At 45.8% G+C, this 22,982-nt stretch overlaps 1 protein-coding gene across 9 annotated transcripts in view; it reads left to right on the top strand.

Annotated features, from left to right (window-relative positions):
- Positions 1–22,982, top strand: part of SLC39A7 (solute carrier family 39 member 7) — a 49,770-nt gene that overhangs the window by 20,645 nt on the left and 6,143 nt on the right. For 4 of the 9 annotated variants that reach the window (XM_072921205.1, XM_072921207.1, XM_072921206.1 and 1 more), the window contains 8 exons: positions 185–232; positions 1,354–1,401; positions 1,894–1,941; positions 5,053–5,132; positions 6,423–6,444; positions 9,398–9,476; positions 9,513–9,622; positions 16,662–16,858. In XM_072921205.1, the coding sequence (XP_072777306.1) occupies positions 185–232; positions 1,354–1,401; positions 1,894–1,941; positions 5,053–5,132; positions 6,423–6,444; positions 9,398–9,476; positions 9,513–9,622; positions 16,662–16,858 (632 nt within the window). Of the gene's footprint in view, positions 1–184; positions 233–1,353; positions 1,402–1,893; positions 1,942–5,052; positions 5,149–6,422; positions 6,445–9,397; positions 9,477–9,512; positions 9,623–16,661; positions 16,859–22,982 lie in introns of all 9 variants that reach the window. The other 5 variants (XM_072921210.1, XM_072921209.1, XM_072921208.1 and 2 more) reach the window with 4 other exon arrangements.

The following is a 22,982-nucleotide window of genomic DNA, read 5'->3' as shown; positions in this document are numbered from 1 at the left end:
CTTTGGAGGGATTTGGGGACACTTTGGGGTTATTTTTGGGGGTATTTGGGCTGATTTTGGTGGGATTTGGGGCGGTTTTAAGGGGGTTGGGGACATTTTAGGGACACTGGGACACCTTGGGGACGATTTTGGGGCAGTTTGGGACAATTTGGGGACAATTTGGGGACAGTTTTTGCCCCCACAGCTCCCCACGATCACCACGAGGGCCACGGCCACTCCCACCACGGGCACGGTGAGAGCCTGGGGACACTTGGGGACACTTTGGGGACATTTTGGGGACATTTTGGGGGCACTTGATGGCATTTTGGGTCATTTGGGGCCACTTGGGGACATTTTTGGGTCATTTTGGGTCATTTTTGGGGGCTTTGGGGTGGTTTTAGGGGCTTTAGGGACACCTTGGGGACACTTTGGGGGGGTTTGGGGACACTTTGGGGCGATTTGGGGACACTTTGGTGTCATTTTGTGACATTTTTGTGCACTTGGGGACAATTTTGGGTCATTTTGGGACATTTTTGGGTCATTTTGGGACATTTTTGGGGGGGTTTGGGGTGGTTTTAGGGGCTTTAGGGACACTTTGGGGACACTGGGACACCTTGGGACACTTTGGGGTCTTTTGGGGACATTTTGGTGACACTTGATGGCATTTTTGGGTCATTTTGGGACATTTTTGGGTCACTTGATGTCATTTTTGGGTCATTTGGGGACATTTTTGGGTCATTTTGGGACATTTTTGGGGGGTTTGGGGTGGTTTTATGGGCTTTAGGGACACTTTGGGGACACTGGGACACCTTGGGGACACTTTGGGGTCTTTTGGGGACATTTTGGTGACACTTGATGGCATTTTTGGGTCATTTTGGGACATTTTTGGTGCACTTGGGGACAATTTTGAGTCGTTTGGGGACATTTTTGGGACATTTTGGGACATTTTTGGGGGGTTTGGGGTGGTTTTAGGGACTTTAGGGACATTTTGGGGACACTGGGACACCTTGGGGACACTTTGGGGGGATTTGGGGACACTTTGGTGTCATTTTGTGACATTTTTGTTGCACTTGTGGACAATTTTGGGTCATTTTGGGACATTTTTGGGTCATTTTGGGACATTTTTGGGGGGTTTGGGGTGGTTTTAGGGGCTTTAGAGACATTTTGGGGACACTGGGACACCTTGGGGACACTTTGGGGTCATTTTGGGACACTTTTTGGTCATTTTGGGGAGATTTGGGCTGATTTTGGTGGGATTTGGGGTGGTTTGAAGGGTGTTTGGGACATTTTGGGGACACTGGGACGCCTTGGGGATGATTTTGGGGCAGTTTGGGACAATTTGGGACAATTTGGGGACAGTTTTTGCCCCCACAGCTCCCCACGATCACCACGAGGGCCACGGCCACTCCCACCACGGGCACGGTGAGAGCCTGGGGACACTTGGGGACACTTTGGGGACATTTTGGGGACATTTTGGGGTCACTTGATGTCATTTTTGGGGTCATTTTGGGACATTTTTGGCGGGTTTGGGGAGGTTTTAGGGACTTTAGGGACACTTTGGGGACACTTTGGGGGGATTTGGGGACGCTTTGGGGTCATTTTGTGACATTTTTGGTGCACTTTTGGACAATTTTGGGTCATTTGGGGACATTTTTGGGTCATTTTGTGACATTTTTGGGGGGTTTGGGGTGGTTTTTGGGGCTTTAGGGACATTTGGGGACACTGGGACACCTTGGGGACACTTTGGGGGGATTTGGGGACACTTTGGGGTTATTTTGGGGAGATTTGGGCTGATTTTGGTGGGATTTGGGGCGGTTTTAAGGGGGTTGGGGACATTTTGGGGACACTGGGACACCTTGGGGACGATTTTGGGACAATTTGGGGACAATTTTGGGACAGTTTTTGCCCCCACAGCTCCCCACGATCACCACGAGGGCCACGGCCACTCCCACCACGGGCACGGTGAGAGCCTGGGGACACTTGGGGACACCTGGGGACACTTGGGGACATTTGGGGACACTTTGGGGACATCTGGGGACACTTTGGGGTCATTTTTGGACATTTTGGGGACATTTTTGGGCCCATTTGGGGCCATTTTGGGGCTGTTTGGTGCCATTTTGGTGCATTTTGAGCCATTTTTCTGCAATTTTAGTGCCATTTTTGGGTCATTTTGGGGCCGTTTGGTGCCATTTTGGGACATTTGGAGCCTTTTTGATCATTTTGGGGCCATTTCTGTCCATTTTAAGCCCCTTTTTTCCTATTTTTGGTGCCATTTTTGCCATTTCGATGCGAATTTAGGGACATTTTGAACCATTTTGGTGCCATTTCTGCCTATTTTGGTGCCATTTTTTGCCTATTTGGGCCTTTTTGGTGCCATTTTGGGCCATTTTGAGGCCATTTCTGCCACTTTGGTGCAATTTCTGTCCATTTTGGGTCTTTTTGCTGCCATTTTTGCCCATTTTGGTCTCTTTTGGTGCCATTTTTGCCCATTTTGAGCCATTTCTGTCCATTTCTGTCCATTTTGGTGCCATTTTTGTCATTTTTGCGCCATTTTTTGCCATTTTAATACAATTTTTGCCACTTTGGTGCCATTTCTGTCAATTGATCCCATTTTTGCCCATTTTGGTGCCATTTTTGCCCATTTTTTGCCATTTTCTGCCACCTTGGTGCCATTTCTGTCCATTTTGGTGCCATTTTTGCCCATTTTAAGCCATTTTTTGCCATTTCTGTCCTTTTTGGTGCCATTTTTGCCTATTTTGGGCCCATTTGGTGCCTTTTTGGGCCATTTCTGTCCATTTTGGTGCCATTTTTGTCATTTTTGCGCCATTTTTTGCCATTTTAGTGCCATTTTTGCCACTTTGTTGTCATTTCTGTCATTTTTTTGCCATTTTTATCCAATTTGGTGCCATTTTTGCCCATTTTTTTGCCATTTTTTGCCGCTTTGGTGCCATTTCTGTCAATTTGGTGCCATTTTTGCCCATTTTGATGCCATTTTTTGCCAATTTTTTGCCATTTTGATGCCATTTCTTTCCGTTTTGGTGCTATTTTCCTCCATTTTTTGCCATTTTTTGCCGCTTTGGCGCCATTTTTGCCCATTTTGAGTCATTTTTTGCGTTTTCTGTCCGTTTTGGTGCCTTTTTTTGCCCATTTTTTGCCATTTTGGTGCCATTTTCGTCCATTTTTTGACATTTTTTGCCATTTTGGTGCCATTTCTGTCAATTTTTTGCCATTTCTTTCCCTTTCGGTGCCATTTTCCTCCATTTTTTGCCATTTTTTTTGCCATTTCTGTCAATTTTTTGCCATTTCTGTCGATTTTGGTGCCATTTCTCTCCATTTTGGTGCCATTTTTGCCCCTTTTGTGTCATTTTTTGCCATTTCTGTCAATTTTTTGCCATTTCTGTCCATTTTGGTGCCATTTCTGTCCATTTTGGTGCCATTTTTGCCCATTTTTTGCCATTTTGTTGCCATTTCTGTCAATTTTTTGCCATTTTTGCCCAATTTGAGTCATTTTTTGCCATTTCTGTCTGTTTTGGTGCCATTTTTGTCCATTTTTTGCCATTTTGTTGCCATTTCTGTCAATTTTTTGCCATTTCTGTCCATTTTGGTGCCATTTTGGTGCCATTTCTGTCCATTTTGGTGCCATTTTTTGCCCATTTTTTGCATTTTTTGCCATTTTGTTGCCATTTCTGTCAATTTTTTGCCATTTCTGTCCATGGTGGTGCCATTTTGGTGCCATTTCTCTCCATTTTTGCCCATTTCTGTCCATTTTGGTGCCATTTAATGCCATTTTTTGCCATTTTTTGCTGATTCAGTGCCATTTTGGTGCCATTTTTGTCCATTTTTTTGCCATTTGTTGTCATTTCTGTCCATTTTTTGCCATTTCTGTCCATTTTGGTGCCATTTTTGCCCATTTTTTGCCACTTTGGTGCAATTTCTGTCAATTGGTCCCAGTTTTGCCCATTTTGAGCCATTTTGATGCCATTTTTGCCCATTTTGGTGTTATTTGTGCCCATTTTGAGTCATTTTTGCCATTTCTTTCCATTTTGGTGCCATTTTCGTCCATTTTTTCGCATTTTTGGCCATTTTGTTGCCATTTCTGTCAATTTTTTGCCATTTCTGTCCATGTTGGTGCCATTTTTGCCAATTTTTTCCATTTTTTGCCACTTTGCTGCCATTTCTGTCAATTTGGTGCCGTTTTTGCCCATTTTGAGCCATTTTGATGCCTTTTTTGTCCATTTTGGTGCCATTTAATGCCATTTCTGTCCCATTTTTGGCATTTTTTCCATTTTGGTGCCATTTTTGGCCATTTTTTGGCATTTTTGGCCATTTTGTTGCCATTTCTGTCAATTTTTTGCCATTTCTGTCCATGGTGGTGCCATTTTGTTGCCACTTTGGTGCCATTTCTGTCAATTTGGTGCCATTTAATGCCATGTTGGTGCCTTTTTTTGTCCATTTTTTGCCATTTTGGTGCATTTTTTGCCCATTTTTTGCCATTTTGGTGCATTTTTTGCCCATTTTTTGCCATTTTGGTGCCATTTTCGTCCATTTTTTGACATTTTTTGCCATTTTGGTGCCATTTATGCCCGTTTTTTGCCGTTTCTGTCAATTTTTTGCCATTTCTGTCCATTTTGGTGCCATTTTGGTGCCATTTTTGCCCATTTTTTGCCATTTTTTGCCACTTTGGTGCCATTACTGTCCATTTGGTGCCGTTTTTGCTCATTTTGAGCCATTTTGATGCCTTTTTTGTCCATTTTGGTGCCATTTAATGCCATTTCTGTCCCATTTTTTGGCATTTTTTGCCATTTTGTGTCATTTCTGTCAATTTTTTGCCATATTTTTCCATTTAGTTGCCATTTCTATCTATTTTGGTGCCATTTTTTTCCCGTTTTTTGCCTGTTTTTTACCGATTCTGTGCCATTTTATGCCATTTTTTGCCGATCTTTTGCCGTTTTTTACCGATCCTGTACCATTTTATGCCATTTTTTGCCCGTTTTTTGCTGTTTTTTCACCATTTTATGCCATTTTCCCCGTTTTTCCCGATTCTCCCCGTTTTTGCCCCGTTTCTCCCGGCAGGCGCGGCGCTGTGGGTGGGGCTGTGGGTCCTGGCGGGGATCGTGGCGTTCCTGACCGTGGAGCTGCTGGTGCGGCACGGCCACGGCCACGGACACGGTCAGTTTGGGGCAAAAAACCGGGATTTTGGGCAAAAATGGGAAAAAACGGGGAAAAACGGGGATTTGGGGGAGAAACGGGCAAAAAAATGGGGAAAAACGGGGATTTTGGGGGGAAAAACGGGCAAAAAATGGGGTTCTGGTGCGGCACGGCGGCGGCCACGGCCACGGCCACGGTCAGTTCGGGGCGAAAAAACGGGAATTTGGGCAAAAATGGGAAAAACGGGAGGAAAATGGGGTTTGGGGAGGGAAAAATGGGGATTTTGGGCAAAAAAATGGGGATTTGGGGGGAAAAACGGGAGGAAAATGGGGTTCTGGTGCGGCACGGCGGCCACGGCCACGGCCACGGTCAGTTTGGGGCGAAAAAACGGGATTTTGGGCAAAAACGGGGAAAAACGGGAGGAAAATGGGGTTTGGGGAGGAAAATTGGGGATTTTGGGCAAAAAAAATGGGGATTTGGGGGGAAAAATGGGGTTTGGGGAGGGAAAAATGGGGATTTTTTTGGGCAAAAAATGGGGGTTTGGGGGGAAAAATTGGGATTTTGGGGAAAATGGGGGAAAAACGGGGATTTTGGAAAAAAAAATGGGGGTTTGGGGGGGAAAAATGGGGATTATTGGGGTAAAAACAGGGGAAAAAGGGGGTTGGGGGGAAAAATTGGGATTTTGGGCAAAAAAATGGGGTTTGGGGAGGGGAAAATGGGGATTTTGGGGTGGAAAATGGGGATTTTGGGGTAAAATGGGGAAAAAGATGGGGGATTTGGGCAAAAAGGGGCGAAAAACGGGGATTTGGGGGGGGAAAATGGGGATTTGGGGCAAAAATGGGAAAAAAGGGGGATTTGGGGAGGGAAAAATGGGGATTTTTGGGGGGAAAATGGGGGTTTAGGGGGAAAAACTGGAGGGGAAAAATGGGGTTTGGGGAGGGAAAAATGAGGATTTTGGGCAAAAAAAACGGGAATTTGGGCAAAAATGGGGAAAAACGGGAGGAAAATGGGGTTTGGGAGGGAAAAATGGGGATTTGGGGCAAAAAAATGGGAAAAAAGGGGGTTTGGGGAGGGAAAAATGGGGATTTTGGGGGGAAAATGGGAAAAAAGGGGGTTTGGGAAGGGAAAAATGGGGATTTTTGGGGTAAAAACAGGGAAAAATGGGGATTTGGGGGGAAAAACAGGAAAAAATGGGGAAAAACGGGGATTTTGGGGGGAAAAACGGGAGGAAAATGGGGAAAAACGGGGATTTTGGGGGAAAAACGGAGGAAAATGGGGTTCTGGTGCGGCACGGCGGCGCCCACGGCCACGGCCACGGTCAGTTTGGGGCAAAAAACCGGGAATTTGGGCAAAAATGGGAAAAACGGGGATTTGGGGGAGAAACGGGAGGAAAATGGGGTTTGGGGAGGGAAAAATGGGGATTTTGGGCAAAAAAGGGGGTTTGGGGAGGGGAAAATGGGGATTTTTGGGGGAAAAACAGGGAAAAAGATGGGGGTTTTGGGCAAAAATGGGGGAAAACGGGTTTTCGGGGGAGAAATTGGGATTTGGGGCAAAAAGGGGCAAAAAATGGGGATTTGGGGAGGAAAAAATGGGGATTTTGGGCAAGAATGGGGTTTGGGAAGGGAAAAATGGGGTTTGGGGGGGAGAAAATGGAAAAAAAGGGGGTTGGGGAGGGAAAATGGGGATTTTTGGGGTAAAATCAGGGAAAAAAGGGGGTTTGGGGGGGGAAATTGGGATTTGGGGAAAAATGGGGGTTTGGGGGAAAAACGGGAGGAAAATGGGGTTTGGGGAGGGAAAAATGGGGATTTTGGGCAAAAAAAATGGGGGTTTGGGGGGGGGGAATTGGGATTTTGGGGAAAAATGGGGGGAAAAGAGGTTTTGGGGGGAGAAATTGGGATTTTGGGCAAAAATGGGGGAAAAACGGGGATTTTGGGGGAAAACGGGAGGAAAATGGGGTTTGGGGAGCGAAAAATGGGGATTTTTGGGGTAAAAACAGGGAAAAAAGGGGGTTTGGGGGAGAAAAATTGGGATTTTGGGGGACAAATGGGGGGGAAAGGGGTTTTCGGGGGAGAAATTGGGATTTTGGGGCAAAAAGTGGCAGAAAACGGGGATTTGGGGAGGGAAAATTGGGATTTTGGGGGGAAAACGGGGAAAAATGGGGTTTGGGGAGGGAAAAATGAGGATTTTGGGCAAAAACAGGGAAAAATCCCATGATTTGGGGAGAAAAAATGGGGATTTTGAGGAAAAATGGTGAAAAAATGGGATTTGGGGGGTGAAAAATGGGGATTTTGAGGGAAAAATGGGGTTTGGATGGAAAATGGGGATTTTGGGCAAAAACGGGAAAAAACGGGTTTTTGAAGAGAGAAAAATAGAGATTTTGGGGTAAAAACAGGGAAAAAAGGGGGTTTGGGAAGGGAAAAATGGGGATTTTGGGGGGGAAAGGGGGATTTTGGGGGAATTTGGGGATTGGATTTGGGTGGATTTGGGGTTTTTTGAGGTGGATTTGGGGGATTTTGGGCTGGATTTAGAGGATTTTGGGTTTTTTGGGGTGAATATTTGGGATTTTGGGTGCATTTTTGGGTGGATTTTGGTCTGGATCTGTGGGATTTTGGGGTAAATTTGTGGAATTTTGGGCTGGATTTGGGTGGATTTTGGGCTGGGTTAGTGGAATTTTGGGCTGGATTTTGGGGTTTTTTGGGGTGAATATTTGGGATTTTGGGTGGATTTTTGGGATTTTGAGCTGGATTTAGAGGATTTTGGGGTTTTTTTGGCTGGATTAGTGGGATTTTGGGCTGGATTAGTGGGATTTGGGACTGGATTTAGAGGATTTGGGGTTTTTTGGGCTGGATTTTTGGGATTTTGGGCTGGGTTAGTGGGATTTTGGGGTGAATTTTTGGGATTTTGGGCTGGATTTAGAGGATTTTGGGGGTTTTTTGGGTGAATATTTGGGATTTTGGGCTGGATTAGTGGGATTTTGGGTTGGATTTAGAGGATTTGGGGTTTTATGGGGTGAATATTTGGGATTTTGGGTGGATTTTTGGGATTTTGAGCTGGATTTAGAGGATTTTGGGGTTTTTGGGGTGGATTTTTAGGATTTTGGGCTGGATTTAGAGGATTTTGGGTTTTTTGGGCTGGATTTATGGGATTTTGGGCTGGATTTAGAGGATTTGGGGGGTTTTGGGCTGGATTTTTGGGATTTTGATCTGGATTTAGAGGATTTGGGTTTTTTGGGGTGGATATTTGGGATTTTGACATGGATTTAGAGGATTTGGGGGTTTTTCGGGTGGATATTTGGGATTTTGGGCTGGATTTAGAGGATTTGGGTTTTTTGGGGTGGATATTTGGGATTTTGGGCTGGATTTAGAGGATTTGAGGTTTTTTGGGGTGGATATTTGGGATTTTGGGCTGATTAGTGGGATTTTGGGCTGGATTTAGAGGATTTTGGGGGTTTTTTGGGTGAATATTTGGGATTTTGGGCTGGGTTAGTGGGATTTTGACCTGGATTTAGAGGATTTTGGGGTTTTTTGGGTAAATTTGTGGAATTTTGGGATGGATTGGTGGGATTTTGGGCTGGATTTAGAAGATTTGGGGTTTTATGGGGTGAATATTTGGGATTTTGGGCTGGATTTCTGGGATTTTGGCTGGATTTAGAGGATTTGGGGGTTTTTTGGGGTGGATATTTGGATTTTGGCTGGATTTAGAGGATTTTGGGTTTTTTGGGGTGGATATTTGGGATTTTGGGCTGGATTTAGAGGATTTTGGGTTTTTTGGGGTGGATATTTGGGATTTTGGGCTGGATTTTGAGGATTTTGGGATTTTTGGGCTGGATTTTTGGGATTTTGGGCTGGATTTAGAGGATTTGGGGGGTTTTTGGGCTGGATTAGTGGGATTTGGGGCTGGATTTAGAGGATTTGAGGTTTTTTGGGGTGGATTTATGGGATTTTGAGCTGGATTTAGAGGATTTGGGGTTTTATGGGGTGAATATTTGGGATTTTGGGTGCATTTTTGGGTGGATTTTGGGCTGGATTTGGGGCTGGATCTGTGGGATTTTGGGGTAAATTTGTGGAATTTTGGGCTGGATTTCTGGGATTTTGGGCTGGATTTAGAGGATTTTGGGGTTTTTTGGGCTGGATTAGTGGGATTTGGGACTGGATTAGTGGGATTTTGAGCTGGATTTGGGTGGATTTTGGGCTGGATTTTTGGGATTTTGGGTTTTTTGAGCTGGATTTTTGGGATTTTTGGGTGGATTTTGTCCCTTTTCGTCTCTCAGCCCCCAAATCCAAGCACAGCTCCAGCGAGGACGAGGCCGACGGCGACGCCCGGGACACCAAAGGGACCAAGGGGACAAAGGCCACCGGGGCCACCAAGGACACCACGGGGACAAAAGCCACCGGGGCCACCACGGGGACAAAAGCCACCAAGGACACCAAGGACACCAAGGACACCAAGGCCACCAAGGCCAAGCGCGGGAGGAGCCACCACGGGGACAGGGCAGGTCCGGGACACCTTTTGGGGACATTTGGGGGGATTTGGGGACATTTTGGGACATTTGGGGACATTGGGGACATTTGGGGGGTTTGGAGCATTTGAGGAATTTGGGGACATTTGGGGAATTTGGGTGATTAGGGGGATTTGGGGGATTTGGGGACATTTGGGGATTTGAGGACATTCTGGAGGATTGGGGACATTGGGGACATTGGGGACATTGGGGACATTTGGGACATTTGGGGACATTTGGGACATTTGGGACATTGAGGGGATTGGGGACATTTGGGGGATTTGGGGACATTGAGGGGATTTGGGATAATTGGGGAATTTGGGATATTGGGGACATTTTGGGGGATTTGGGACATTGGGGACATTTGGGGACATTGGGGACATTGGGGACATTTGGAGGATTTGGGGACATTTGGGGACATTGGGGACATTTGGGGGGTTTGGAGACATTTGGGACATGGAGGGGATTTGGGGACATTTGAGGGATTTGGGGACATTTGGGACATTTTGGGGGATTTGGGGACATTTGGGTGATTTGGGGACATTTGGGGAATTTGGGTGATTAGGGGGATTTGGGGGATTTGGGGACATTTGGGACAATTGGGGGATTTGGGACATTTGGGGGATTTGGGGACATTTGGGGACATTTGGGACATTTGGGGGGTTTGGGGACATTGGGGACATTTGAGGGATTTGGGGACTTTGAGGGATTTGGGGGCATTTGGGGGATTTAGGGGACATTTGGGGGATTTGGGACGTTGAGGGGATTTGGGGACATTGAGGGGTTTTGGGACATTTGGTGTTTGGGGACATTTGGGGGATTTGGGGACATTTGGGTGATTGGGGGGATTTGGGGACAGTTGGGACATTGAGGGGATTGGGGACATTTGGGGACATTTGGGATATTTTGGGAATTTGGGACATTTGGGGGATTTGGGGACATTTTGGTCATTTGGGGACATTTGGGACGTTGAGGGGATTGGGGAGATTTGGGGAGATTTGGGGGATTTGGGGACATTGAGGGGATTGGGGACATTTGGGATATTTGGGGGACATTTGGGGACATTTGGGATATTTGAAGACAATTGGGGGATTTGGGGACTTTGAGGGGATTTGAGACATTTGGGGACATTTTGGGGGATTTGGGGACATTTTGGGGGATTTGGGGACATTTGGGACATTGAGGGGATTTGGGGACATTTGGGGGATTTGGGGACATTGGGAATATTGGGGGATTTGGGGTCTTTAGGGAATTTGGGACATTGAGGGGATTTGGGGACTTTGAGGGATTTGGGGACAATTGAGGGGATTTGGGATATTTGGGGGGATTTGGGTACGTTTGGGGAATTTGGGGACATTTGGGGGATTTGGGGACATTGAGGAGATTGGGGACATTGAGGAGATTGGGGACATTGGGGACATTGGGGACATTTGGGGGATTGGGGACATTTGGGGGATTTGGGGTATTTGGGGACATTTGGGACATTTTGGACATTTGGGGACATTGGGGACATTGAGGGGATTTGGGGACATTGGGGACATTTGGGGGATTTGGGGACTTTGGGATATTTGGGGAATTTGGGATATTTGGGGGATTTGGGGACATTGGGGACATTGAGGGGATTTGGGACATTTGGGGGGTTTGGGGACATTTTGGGGGATTTGAGGACAATTGGGGGATTTGGGACATTTGGGGACATTGGGGACATTGAGGGGATTGGGGACATTTTGGGGTATTTGGGATATTTGGGGGATTTGGGGACATTTGGGGGATTTGAGGACATTGAGGGGATTTGGGACATTTGGGGGATTTGGGGACATTTGGGGGGATTTGGGGAATTTGGGACATTTGGGGGATTTGGGGACATTTGGGTGATTGGGGGGTCTTGGGGGTATTTGGGGACATTGGGGACATTGGGGACATTTGGGGACATTGGGGACATTTGGGGACATTGGGGACATTTGGGGGATTTGGGGACATTTGGGGACATTTGGGGGATTTGGGGACATTTTGGGGGATTTGGGGCGTTTGGGGACATTTGGGGATTTGGGGACATTTTGGGGGATTTGAGACATTTGGGGGCATTGAGGGGATTTGGGGACATTTTGGGGGATTTGAGGAAATTGGGGACATTTGGGGGGTTGGGGGGATTTGGGGACATTGGGGACATTTGGGACATTGAGGGGATTTGGGGACTTTGAGGGATTTGGGGACTTTGGGGGATTTGGGGACATTTGGGGCATTTGGAGCATTTGAGGAATTTGGGGACATTTGGGGAATTTGGGTGATTGGGGGGATTTGGGGACATTTGGGACATGGAGGGGATTTGGGACATTTGTGGGATTTGGGGACATTTGGGATAATTGGGGTATTTGGGGACAATTGGGGTATTTGGGGACACTTGGGGATTTGGGGACATTGAGGGGATTTGGGACATTTGGGGGATTTGGGGACATTTGGGGACATTTGGGGGGTTTGGGGACATTTGGGGACATTTGGGGGATTTGGGGACATTTGGGGGATTGGGGACATTGAGAGGATTTGGGACATTGAGGGGATTGGGAACATTTGGGGGATTGGGGGACATTTGGGGACATTGGGGACATTGAGGGGATTTGGGGACATCTGGGGAATTTGGGGGGTTGGGGACATTTGGGGGATTTGGGACATTTGGGGACATTTGGGGGATTTGGGGACTTTGGGGGATTTGGGACATTGAGGGGATTTGGGATATTTGGGGACATTTGGGGGATTTGGGGACATTTGGGGGATTTGGGATATTTTGGGGGATTTGGGGACATTGGGGGATTTGGGGACATTTGGGATATTTGGGGACATTTGGGGGATTTGGGATATTTGGGGACATTTGGGGAATTTGGGGACAATTGGGGGATTTGGGGACATTTGGGGGATTCGGGGACTTTGAGGGATTTGGGATATTTTGAGGGATTTGGGGACGTTGAGGAGATTTGGGATATTTTGGGGGATTTGGGGACATTTGGGGAATTTGGGACATTGGGGGATTTGGGGACATTTGGGGGATTTGGGGACTTTGGGGACATTTCGGGTGTTTTAGAGGTGATTTTGGGGATGATTTTGGGGATAATTTGGGGCTGATTTTGGGGTGACTCCAGAGTGTTTCAAAGGTGATTTTGGGGTAACTTTAGACTGTTTTGGGGTGACTTTGGGCTGATTTTGGGCCGAAATTGAGAGCGATTTTTGGGATAATTTTAGGGTGACTTTGCGATAACTTCGGGATAATTTTGGGCAACTCCAGGACAAATTTTGGGCTGATTTTGGGGTGATTTTGGGGTGTTTTAGGGATGATTTTGGGGTAACTTTAGACTGTTTAGGGCTGACTTTGGGGTGACTTTGGGCTGATTTTGGGGATAATTTGAGGCTGATTTTGGGGTAACTTCATGGTGTTTTAGGGCTGATTTTGGGGTGACTTTGGTCTAATTTTGGGGTAACTTTGGGCTGAGATTGAGAGCGATTTTTGGGATAATTTCAGGGTGACTTTGCGATAACTTCGGGAAAATTTTGCGCAACTCTGGGACAAATTTTGGACTGATTTTGGGGTAACTTTGGGCTGATTTTGGGGTGATTTTGGGGATAATTTGAGGCTGATTTTGGGGTAATTTTTGGCTATTTTAAGGCCGATTTTAAGCTGACTTTGTGCCGAATTTGAGACCGATTTCGGGGATAATTTCAGGATGACTTTGGGATAACTTCGGGATAATTTTGGGCTGATTTTAGGGTAACTTTAGACTGTTTTAGGGCTGATTTTGGGATCATTTTGGGGATAATTTGGGGCTGATTTTGGGGTAACTTTAGGCCATTTTAAGGCTGATTTTGGGGTGACTTTGGGCTGATTTTGGGGTAACTTCAGGCTATTTTAAGGCTGATTTTGGGGATAACTTTGGGCTGATTTTGGGGATAATTTGTGGCTGATTTTGGGGTGACTTTGGGCTGATTTTGGGGTGACTTTGGGCTGATTTTGGGGATAACTTTGGGCTGATTTTGGGGTAACTTCAGGGTGTTTTAGGGCTGATTTTGGGGTGACTTTGGGCTGATTTTGGGATCATTTTGGAGCTAACTTTGGGCTGATTTTGGGGTGATTTTGGGGATAACTCCGGGCTGATTTTGGGGTAACTTTAGACTGTTTTAGGGCTGATTTTGGGGTGACTTTGGGCTGACTTTGTGCCGAATTTGAGAGCGATTTTTGGGATAATTTCAGGGTGACTTTGGGATAACTCCAGGATAATTTTGGCTGATTTTGGGGTAACTTCAGGGTGTTTTAGGGCTGATTTTGGGGATAACTTTGGGGTGACTTTGGGCTGATTTTGGGGTGATTTTGGGGTAACTTCAGGGTGTTTTAGGGCTGCTTTTGGGGTGACTTTGGGCTATAATTTTGGGGTGATTTTGGGGATAATTTGAGGCTGATTTTGGGGTGATTTTAGGGATGATTTTGGGGTAACTTTAAGGTGTTTCAGAGATGATTTTGGGGTGACTTTGGGCTGAATTTGAGAGCGATTTTGGGGATAATTTCAGGGTGACTTTGGGGTAACTTCGGGATAATTTTGGGCTGATTTTGGGGTAACTTTAGACTGTTTTAGGGCTGATTTTGGGGTGACTTTGGGCTGATTTTGGGGTAACTTTAGACTGTTTTAGGGCTGATTTTGGGGTGACTTTGGGCTGATTTTGGGGTAACTTTAGACTGTTTTAGGGCTGATTTTGAGATCATTTTGGGCATAACTTTGGGCTGATTTTGGGGTAATTTTAGGCTATTTTAAGCTGACTTTGCGCTGAGTTTAAGACCAATTTTGGGATAATTTCAGGTTGACTTTGGGGTAACTTCGGGATAATTTTGGGCAACTCCGGGACAAATTTTGGGGTGATTTTGGGGTGATTTTAGGGATGATTTTAGGGTAACTTTAAAGTGTTTCAGAGATGATTTTTGGGTGACTTTGGGCTGAATTTGAGAGCGATTTTTGGGATAATTTCAGGGTGACTTTGCGATAACTTCGGGATAATTTAGGGCTGATTTTGGGGTAACTTTAGGCTGTTTTAGGGCTGATTTTGAGATCATTTTGGGCATAACTTCGGGCTGATTTTGGGGTAACTTTAGACTGTTTCAGGGCTGATTTTGGGGTGACTTTGGGCTGATTTTGGGCTGAATTTAAGACCGATTTTTGGGATAATTTCAGGATGACTTTGGGGTAACTTCGGGATAATTTTGTGCAACTCCAGGATAATCTTGGGGTGATTTTGGGGATAATTTGAGGCTGATTTTGGGACAACTTCAGGATGTTTTAGGGCTGATTTTGGGGTGACTTTGGGCTAATTTTGGGGTAACTTTGGGCCGAATTTAAGACCAATTTCGGGGATAATTTCAGGATGACTTCGGGGTAACTTGGGGATAATTTGGGGCAATTCCGGGACAAATTTTGGGCTGATATTGGGGTAACTTCAGGGAGTTTTAGGACTGATTTTGGGGTGACTTTGGGCTGATTTTGGGCATAACTTTGGGCTGATTTTGGCGTAACTTCAGGGTGGTTTAGGACTGATTTTGGGGTGACTTTGGGCTGATTTTGGGGTAACTTTGGACTGATTTTGGGGTAACTTTAGACTGTTTTAGGGCTGATTTTGGGGTGACTTTGGGCTGATTTTGGGGTGATTTTGGGGATAACTTTGGGATGATTTTGGGGTAACTTCAGGGTGGTTTAGGGCTGATTTTGGGGTGACTTTGGGCTGATTTTAAGCTGACTTGGGGCCGAATTTAAGACCGATTTCAGAGATAATTTCAGGATGACTTTGTGATAACTTCAGGATAATTTTGGGCAACTCCGGGACAAATTTTGGGCTGATTTTGGGGTGATTTTAGGGATGATTTTGGGGTAACTTTAAGGCGTTTCAGAGATGATTTTTGGGTGACTTTGGGCTGAATTTGAGAGCGATTTTTGGGATAATTTCAGGATGACTTTGCGATAAGTTTGGGATAATTTTGGGCAACTCCAGGACAATTTTGGGCTGATTTTGGGGTAACTTCAGGGTGTTTTAGGGCTGCTTTTGGGGTGACTTTGGGCTGATTTTGGGGATAACTTTGGGCTGATTTTGGCGTAACTTCAGGGTGGTTTAGGGCTGATTTTGGGCTGACTTTGGGCTGATTTTGGGGTAACTTTGGGCTGATTTTGGGGTAACTTTAGACTGTTTTAGGGCTGATTTTGGGGTGACTTTGGGCTGATTTTGGGGTGATTTTGGGCATAACTTTGGGATGATTTTGGGGTAACTTCAGGGTGGTTTAGGGCTGATTTTGGGGTGACTTTGGGCTGATTTTGGGGATAATTTGTGGCTGATTTTGGGGTGACTTTGGGCTGATTTTGGGATAACTTTGGGCTGATTTTGGGGTAACTTTAGACTGTTTTAGGGCTGACTTTGGAGTGATTTTGGGCTGATTTTGGGGATAACTTTGGGCTGATTTTGGGGTAACTTCAGGGTGGTTTAGGTCTGATTTTGGGGTGACTTTGGTCTAATTTTGGGGTAACTTTGGGCTGAGATTGAGAGCGATTTTTGGGATAATTTCAGGGTGACTTTGCGATAACTTCAGGATAATTTCGGACGATTCTGGGACAAATTTTGGGCTGATTTTGGGGTGATTTTGGGGATAATTTTGGGGTGATTTTAAGGATGATTTTGGGGTAACTTTAAGGTGTTTCAGAGATGATTTTTGGGTGACTTTGGGCTGAATTTAAGACCAATTTCGGGGATAATTCCAGGGTGACTTTGCGATAACTTCAGGATAATTTTGGGCTGATTTTGGGGTAACTTCAGGCTATTTTAAGGCTGATTTTGGGGTGACTTTGGGGATAATTTGAGGCTGATTTTGGGATAACTTCAGTATGTTTTAGGGCTGATTTTGGGGTGACTTTGGGCCGAATTTGAGACCCATTTTGGGGATAATTTCAGGTTGACTTTGCAATAACTCCAGGATAATTTTGTGCTGATTTTGGGTGTTTTTTTCCATTTTCGGGCGCAGCCATGGCGGCGTCGGGGTACCTGAACCTGGCGGCGGACGCGGCGCACAACTTCACGGACGGGCTGGCGCTGGGCGCCGCGTTCTGGGGGTCCCCGGCCCGGGGGGCGCTGACGGCGCTGGCGGTGCTGCTGCACGAGCTGCCCCACGAGCTGGGGGACATGGCGCTGCTGCTGCGCGCCGGCTGCTCCAAGGGACAGGTAACGGGGAAAATGGGGAAAAAACGGGGAAAATCGGTAAAATAATGGGGAAAATTGGGAAAAAAATGGGGAAATTGGGGAAAAAAAATGGAAAAAATCGGTAAAATAATGCGGAAATTGGGGGAGAAATGGGGGACATGGCGCTGCTGCTGCGCGCCGGCTGCTCCAAGGGACAGGTAACGGGAAAAACGGGGAAAAAAATGGGGAAATTGGGAAAAAAAATGGAAAAAAATGGAAAAAATCGGTAAAATAATGGGAAAAATGAGGGAAAAAACGGCGGAAAATGGCCCCAGCTGCTGCGCGCCGGCTGCTCCAAGGGACAGGTGAGATTGGGGAAAAATGGGGAAAAATGGGGAAAAAATGGGAAAAATGGGGAAAAAAATGGGGAAAATCGGGGAAAAAATGGGGAAAATCGGGGAAAAAATTGGGGGAAAAAATGGGGGACATGGCGCTGCTGCTGCGCGCCGGCTGCTCCCAGAGACAGGTAACGGGGAAAAATGGGGAAAATGGGGAAAAAAAATGGAAAAAATCGGCAAAATAATGGGGAAATTGGGGAAAATTGGGGAAAAAATGGGGGAAAAATGGGGGAAAAAAGGGGGAAAATGGCCCTGCTGCTGCGCGCCGGCTGCTCCAAGGGACAGGTAACGGGAAAAATGGGGAAAAAATGGGAAAAATCGGTAAAATAATGGGGAAAATCGGGGAAAAAATGGGAAAAAAATGGGGAAAAAATGGGGAAATTGGGGGAAAAATGGGGGAAAAAAGGGGCAAAAAAGGGGCAAAAATGGCGCTGCTGCTGCGCGCCGGCTGCTCCAAGGGAGAGGTGAGATTGGGGAAAATGGGGAACATGGGGAAAAATGGGAAAAAAATGGAAAAATTGGGGAAAAAATGGGGAGAAATGGGGAAAAAAAATGGAAAAAATCGGTAAAATAATGGGAAAAATAGGGAAAAAAGGGGGGAAAATGGCCCCTGCTGCTGCGCGCCGGCTGCTCCAAGGGACAGGTGAGACACGGGGAAAAATGGGGGAAAAATGGGGGAAATGGGGGAAAAAAGGGGGGAAAATTGGGGAAAAAATGGGGGGAAAATGGGGGACAAATGGGGGAAAAAAGGGGGGACATGGCGCTGCTGCTGCGCGCCTGCTGCTCCAAGGGACAGGTGAGATTGGGTAAAATGGGGAAAAAATGGGAAAAAATGGAAAAATTGGGGGGAAAAAATGGAAAAAATCGGTAAAATAATGGGAAAAATCAGGAAAAAATGGGAAAAATAGGAAAAAGAGGGGGGAAAATGGCGCTGCTGCTGCGCGCCGGCTGCTCCAAGGGACAGGTGAGATCGGGGAAAAATGGGGAAAAATTGGGAAAATGGGGAAAAAATGGAAAAATCAGTAAAATAATGGGAAAAATAGGGAAAAAAGGGGGGACATGGCGCTGCTGCTGCGCGCCGGCTGCTCCAAGGGACAGGTGAGATTGGGGAAAATGGGGAAAAATGTGAAAAATCGGTAAAATAATGGGGAAAATCGGGGAAAAAATGGGAGAAATTGGGGGAAAAATGGGGAAAATGGGGAAATTGGGGGGAAAATGGGGAAAAAATGGGGAAATTGGGGGAAAAATGGGGGAAAAAAGGGGGGACATGGCGCTGCTGCTGCGCGCCGGCTGCTCCAAGGGACAGGTGAGATATGGGGGAAAATGGGGAGGGAGAGGGTAAATGGGGGGAAAAAGGGGAAAAATGGGGAAAATCGGAGAAAAAAATGGGGAAAATCGGGGGAAAAATGGGGAAAATCGGAGAAAAAAAGGGGAAAAAATGGGGAAAAATTGGGAAAAATGGGGAAATCAGGGGAAAATTGGGAGAAATTGGAGAAAATCAGGGGAAAATGGGGAAAATCGGGGAAAAAATGGGAAAAATCGGGGAAAAAATGGGAAAAAACTGGAAAAATCGGAGAAAAAAATGGGAAAAATCGGGGAAAAACTTGGAAAATTGGGAAAAAATGGGGAAATCGGGGGAAGAAAATGGAAAGTATGGGAAAAATCTGGAAAAAATGGGAAAAATCGAGAAAAAATTGGAAAAAAGGGAAGATCGAGAAAAAAATGGGAAAAACTGGGAAAAGGGAAAAATCGGGGAAAAAATGAGAAAAAATGGGGAAAAAAACGGGGAAAAATCGGGAAAATAATGGGAAAAATCGGGAAAATTTGGGGAAAAATGGGGAAAATCGGGAAAAAATGGGAGAAATCGGGAAAAAAATAGGGAAAAGGGAAAATCGAGAAAAAAAAAAGGGAAAAATTGGGAAAAAAATGGGGAAAATTGGGGAAAAAATGGGAAAAATCAGTAAAATAATGGGAAAAATAGGGAAAAAATGGGGGGACATGGCGCTGCTGCTGCGCAACGGCTGCTCCAAGGGACAGGTAACGGGAAAAATGGGGAAAAAATGGGAAAAATCGGTAAAATAATGGGGAAAATCGGGGAAAAAATGGGGAAATTGGGGGAAAAATGGGAAAAATCGGTAAAATAATGGGAAAAATAGGGAAAAAAAGGGGGGACATGGCGCTGCTGCTGCGCGCCGGCTGCTCCAAGGGACAGGTGAGATTGAGGAAAATGGGGAAAAAATGGGGAAATTGGGAAAAAAATGGAAAAATTGGGGAAAAAATGGGGAAATTGGGGAAAAAAATGGAAAAAATCGGTAAAATAATGGGGAAAAATGGGGGAAAAAAGGGGGGACATGGCGCTGCTGCTGCGCGCCGGCTGCTCCAAGGGACAGGTGAGAGGGGGGAAAATGGGGGAAAATGGGGAAAAAATGGGAAAAATCGGTAAAATAATGGGGAAAATCGGGGAAAAAATGGGGAAAAAATGGGGAAATTGGGGGAAAAATGGGGGGAAAATGGGGGAAAAAAGGGGGGACATGGCGCTGCTGCTGCGCGCCGGCTGCTCCAAGGGACAGGTGAGATTGGGGAAAAATGGGGGAAAAATGTGAAAAATCGGTAAAATAATGGGGAAAATAAGGAAAAAATGGGAAAAATAGGGAAAAAAGGGGGGACATGGCGCTGCTGCTGCGCGCCGGCTGCTCCAAGGGACAGGTGAGATTGGGGAAAATGGGGGAAAATGGGGAAAAATGGGAAAATCGGGGAAAAATGGGGAAAAAAAATGGAAAAAATCGGTAAAATAATGGGGAAATTGGGGAAAAAATGGGGAAAAAATGGAAAAAATCGGTAAAATAATGGGGAAATTGGGGAAAAAATGGGGGAAAAAAGGGGGGAAATGGGGAAAAAATCAGGAAAATAATGGGGAAAAATGGGGAAACAATGGGGAAAAATGGGGAAATTGGGGGAAAAATGGGAAAAATGGGGAAAAATTGGGAAAAAAATCAGAAAAATTTGGGGAAAAATGGGGAAAATCGGGGAAAAAAATGGGGAAAATCGAGGAAAAATTGGGGGACATGGCGCTGCTGCTGCGCGCCGGCTGCTCCAAGGGACAGGTAACGGGAAAAATGGGGGAAAACGGGGAAAAAATGGGAAAATTGGGGAAAAAAATGTGAAAAATCGGTAAAATAATGGGGAAAATCGGGAAAAAATGGGAAAAATAGGGAAAATTTGGGGTAAAATGGGAAAAATTGGGGAAAAAAGGGGGGACATGGCGCTGCTGCTGCGCGCCGGCTGCTCCAAGGGACACGTAACGGGAAAATGGGGAAAAAATGGGGAAAGATGGAAAAATTGGGGAAAAAATGGGAAAAAAAATGGAAAAAATCAGTAAAATAATGGGAAAAATAGGGAAAAAAGGGGGGACATGGCGCTGCTGCTGCGCGCCGGCTGCTCCAAGGGACAGGTGAGATTGGGGGAAAATGGGGGAAATGGGGAAAAATCGGGGGAAAATCGGGGGGAAAATGGGGAAAAATGGGGGAAAATGGGGAAATTGGGGAAAAAAAATGGAAAAAATCGGTAAAATAATGGAGAAATTGGGGAAAAAATGGGGGAAATTGGGGAAAAAATGGGGAAAAAAGGGGAAAAAATTGGGAAATTGGGGGAAAAATGGGGGGAAAATGGGGGAAAAATGGGGGAAAAATCGGGGGAAAATGGGGAAATTGGGGGAAAAAGGGGGAAAAATGGGGAAAATCGGGGGAAAAATGGGGGAAAATGGTAAAAATCGGGGGAAGAAAAGGGAAAAATCGGGAAAAATGGGAAAAATTGGGAAAAAAATCAGAAAAATTTGGGGAAAAATGGGGAAAAAAGGGGAAAATTGGGGGAAATTGGAGAAAATCGGGGGAAAAATGGGGAAAATCGGGGAAAAAATGGAAAAATGGGGGAAATGGGGAAAATCGGGGAAAATGGGGAAAAAAATGGGGAAATTGGGGGAAAAATGGGGGGATAAAAGGGGGGACATGGCGCTGCTGCTGCGCGCCGGCTGCTCCAAGGGACAGGTGAGATTGGAGAAAAATGGGGAAAATGGGGAAATTGGGGAAAAAATGGGAAAAAAATGGGGAAAATCGGGGAAAAAAATGGGGAAATTGGGGAAAAATGGCGGAAAAATGGGGGGAAAATGGGGGAAAAATGGGGGGAAAAATGGGGAAATTGGGGGAAAAAGGGGGGGAAAATGGGGGAAAAATGGGGAAAAAATGGGGAAATTGGGGGAAAAATGGGGAAAATCGGGGAAAAAATGGGAAAAATTGGGAAAAATGGGGAAAAATTGGGGAAAAAAATGGAAAAAATCGGTAAAATAATGGGGAAATTGGGGGAAAAATGGGGAAAAAAGGGGGGAAAATCGGAAAAATAATGGGAAAAATCAGGAAAATTTGGGGGAAAAATGGGGGAAAAATGGGGAAATTTGGGAAAAAATGGGGAAAAAATGGGAAAAAAATGGGAAAAAATGGGGGGAAATGGGGGAAAGTGGGGAAAAAATGGGGGAAAAAAGGGGGGACATGGCGCTGCTGCTGCGCGCCGGCTGCTCCAAGGGACAGGTGAGATTGGGGAAAATGGGGAAAAATGGGGAAAAACTGGAAAAATTGGGGAAAAAATGGGAAAAATCGGGGGAAAAATGGGGGAAAAATGGGGGGAAAAATGGGGAAATTGGGGGAAAAAAATGGAAAAAATCGGTAAAATAATGGGAAAAATCAGGAAAAAATGGGAAAAATAGGGAAAAAAGGGGGGACATGGCGCTGCTGCTGCGCGCCGGCTGCTCCAAGGGACAGGTGAGATTGGGGGGAAAATGGGGAAAAATGGGGAAATTGGGGAAAAAAATGGAAAAAAATGGAAAAAATCGGTAAAATAATGGGAAAAATCAGGAAAAAAATGGGAAAAATAGGGAAAAAAGGGGGGAAAATGGCCCCTGCTGCTGCGCGCCGGCTGCTCCAAGGGACAGGTGAGACACGGGGAAAAATGGGGGAAAAATGGGGGAAATGGGGGAAAAAAGGGGGGAAAATTGGGGAAAAAATGGGGGGAAAATTGGGGAAAAAATGGGGAAAAAAATGGGGAAAATCGGGGAAAAAATGGGGAAATTGGGGGAAAAATGGGGGAAAATGGGGGAAAAAAGGGGGGACATGGCGCTGCTGCTGCGCGCCGGCTGCTCCAAGGGACAGGTGAGATTGGGGCAAATGGGGAAAAATGGGGGAAAATGGGGAAAATGGGGGGAAATGGGGAAATTGGGGGAAAAATGGGGAAAATCGGGGAAAAAATGGGGAAATTGGGGGAAAAAATGGGGAAAATCGGGGGAAAATTGGGGGGACATGGCGCTGCTGCTGCGCGCCGGCTGCTCCAAGGGACAGGTGAGATTGGGGAAAAATGGGGAAATTTGGGAAAAATTGGGAAAAAAAATGGAAAAAATCGGTAAAATAATGGGGAAATTGGGGAAAATAATGGGAAAAATAGGGAAAAAAAGGGGGGACATGGCGCTGCTGCTGCGCGCCGGCTGCTCCAAGGGACAGGTGAGATTGGGGAAAAATGGGGAAATTTGGGAAAAATTGGGAAAAAAAATGGAAAAAATCGGTAAAATAATGGGGAAATTGGGGAAAATAATGGGAAAAATAGGGAAAAAAAGGGGGGACATGGCGCTGCTGCTGCGCGCCGGCTGCTCCAAGGGACAGGTGAGATTGGGGAAAAATGGGGAAAAAATGGGGAAAAAATGGGAAAAAAAATGGAAAAAATCGGTA

Source organism: Taeniopygia guttata, chromosome 35, assembly GCF_048771995.1.
Source record: "Taeniopygia guttata chromosome 35, bTaeGut7.mat, whole genome shotgun sequence".
In the NCBI taxonomy this organism is placed as follows: domain Eukaryota; kingdom Metazoa; phylum Chordata; class Aves; order Passeriformes; family Estrildidae; genus Taeniopygia; species Taeniopygia guttata.
Note: the sequence above shows the minus strand (reverse complement) of the source record. Positions and strands in the feature narration are given on the sequence as shown.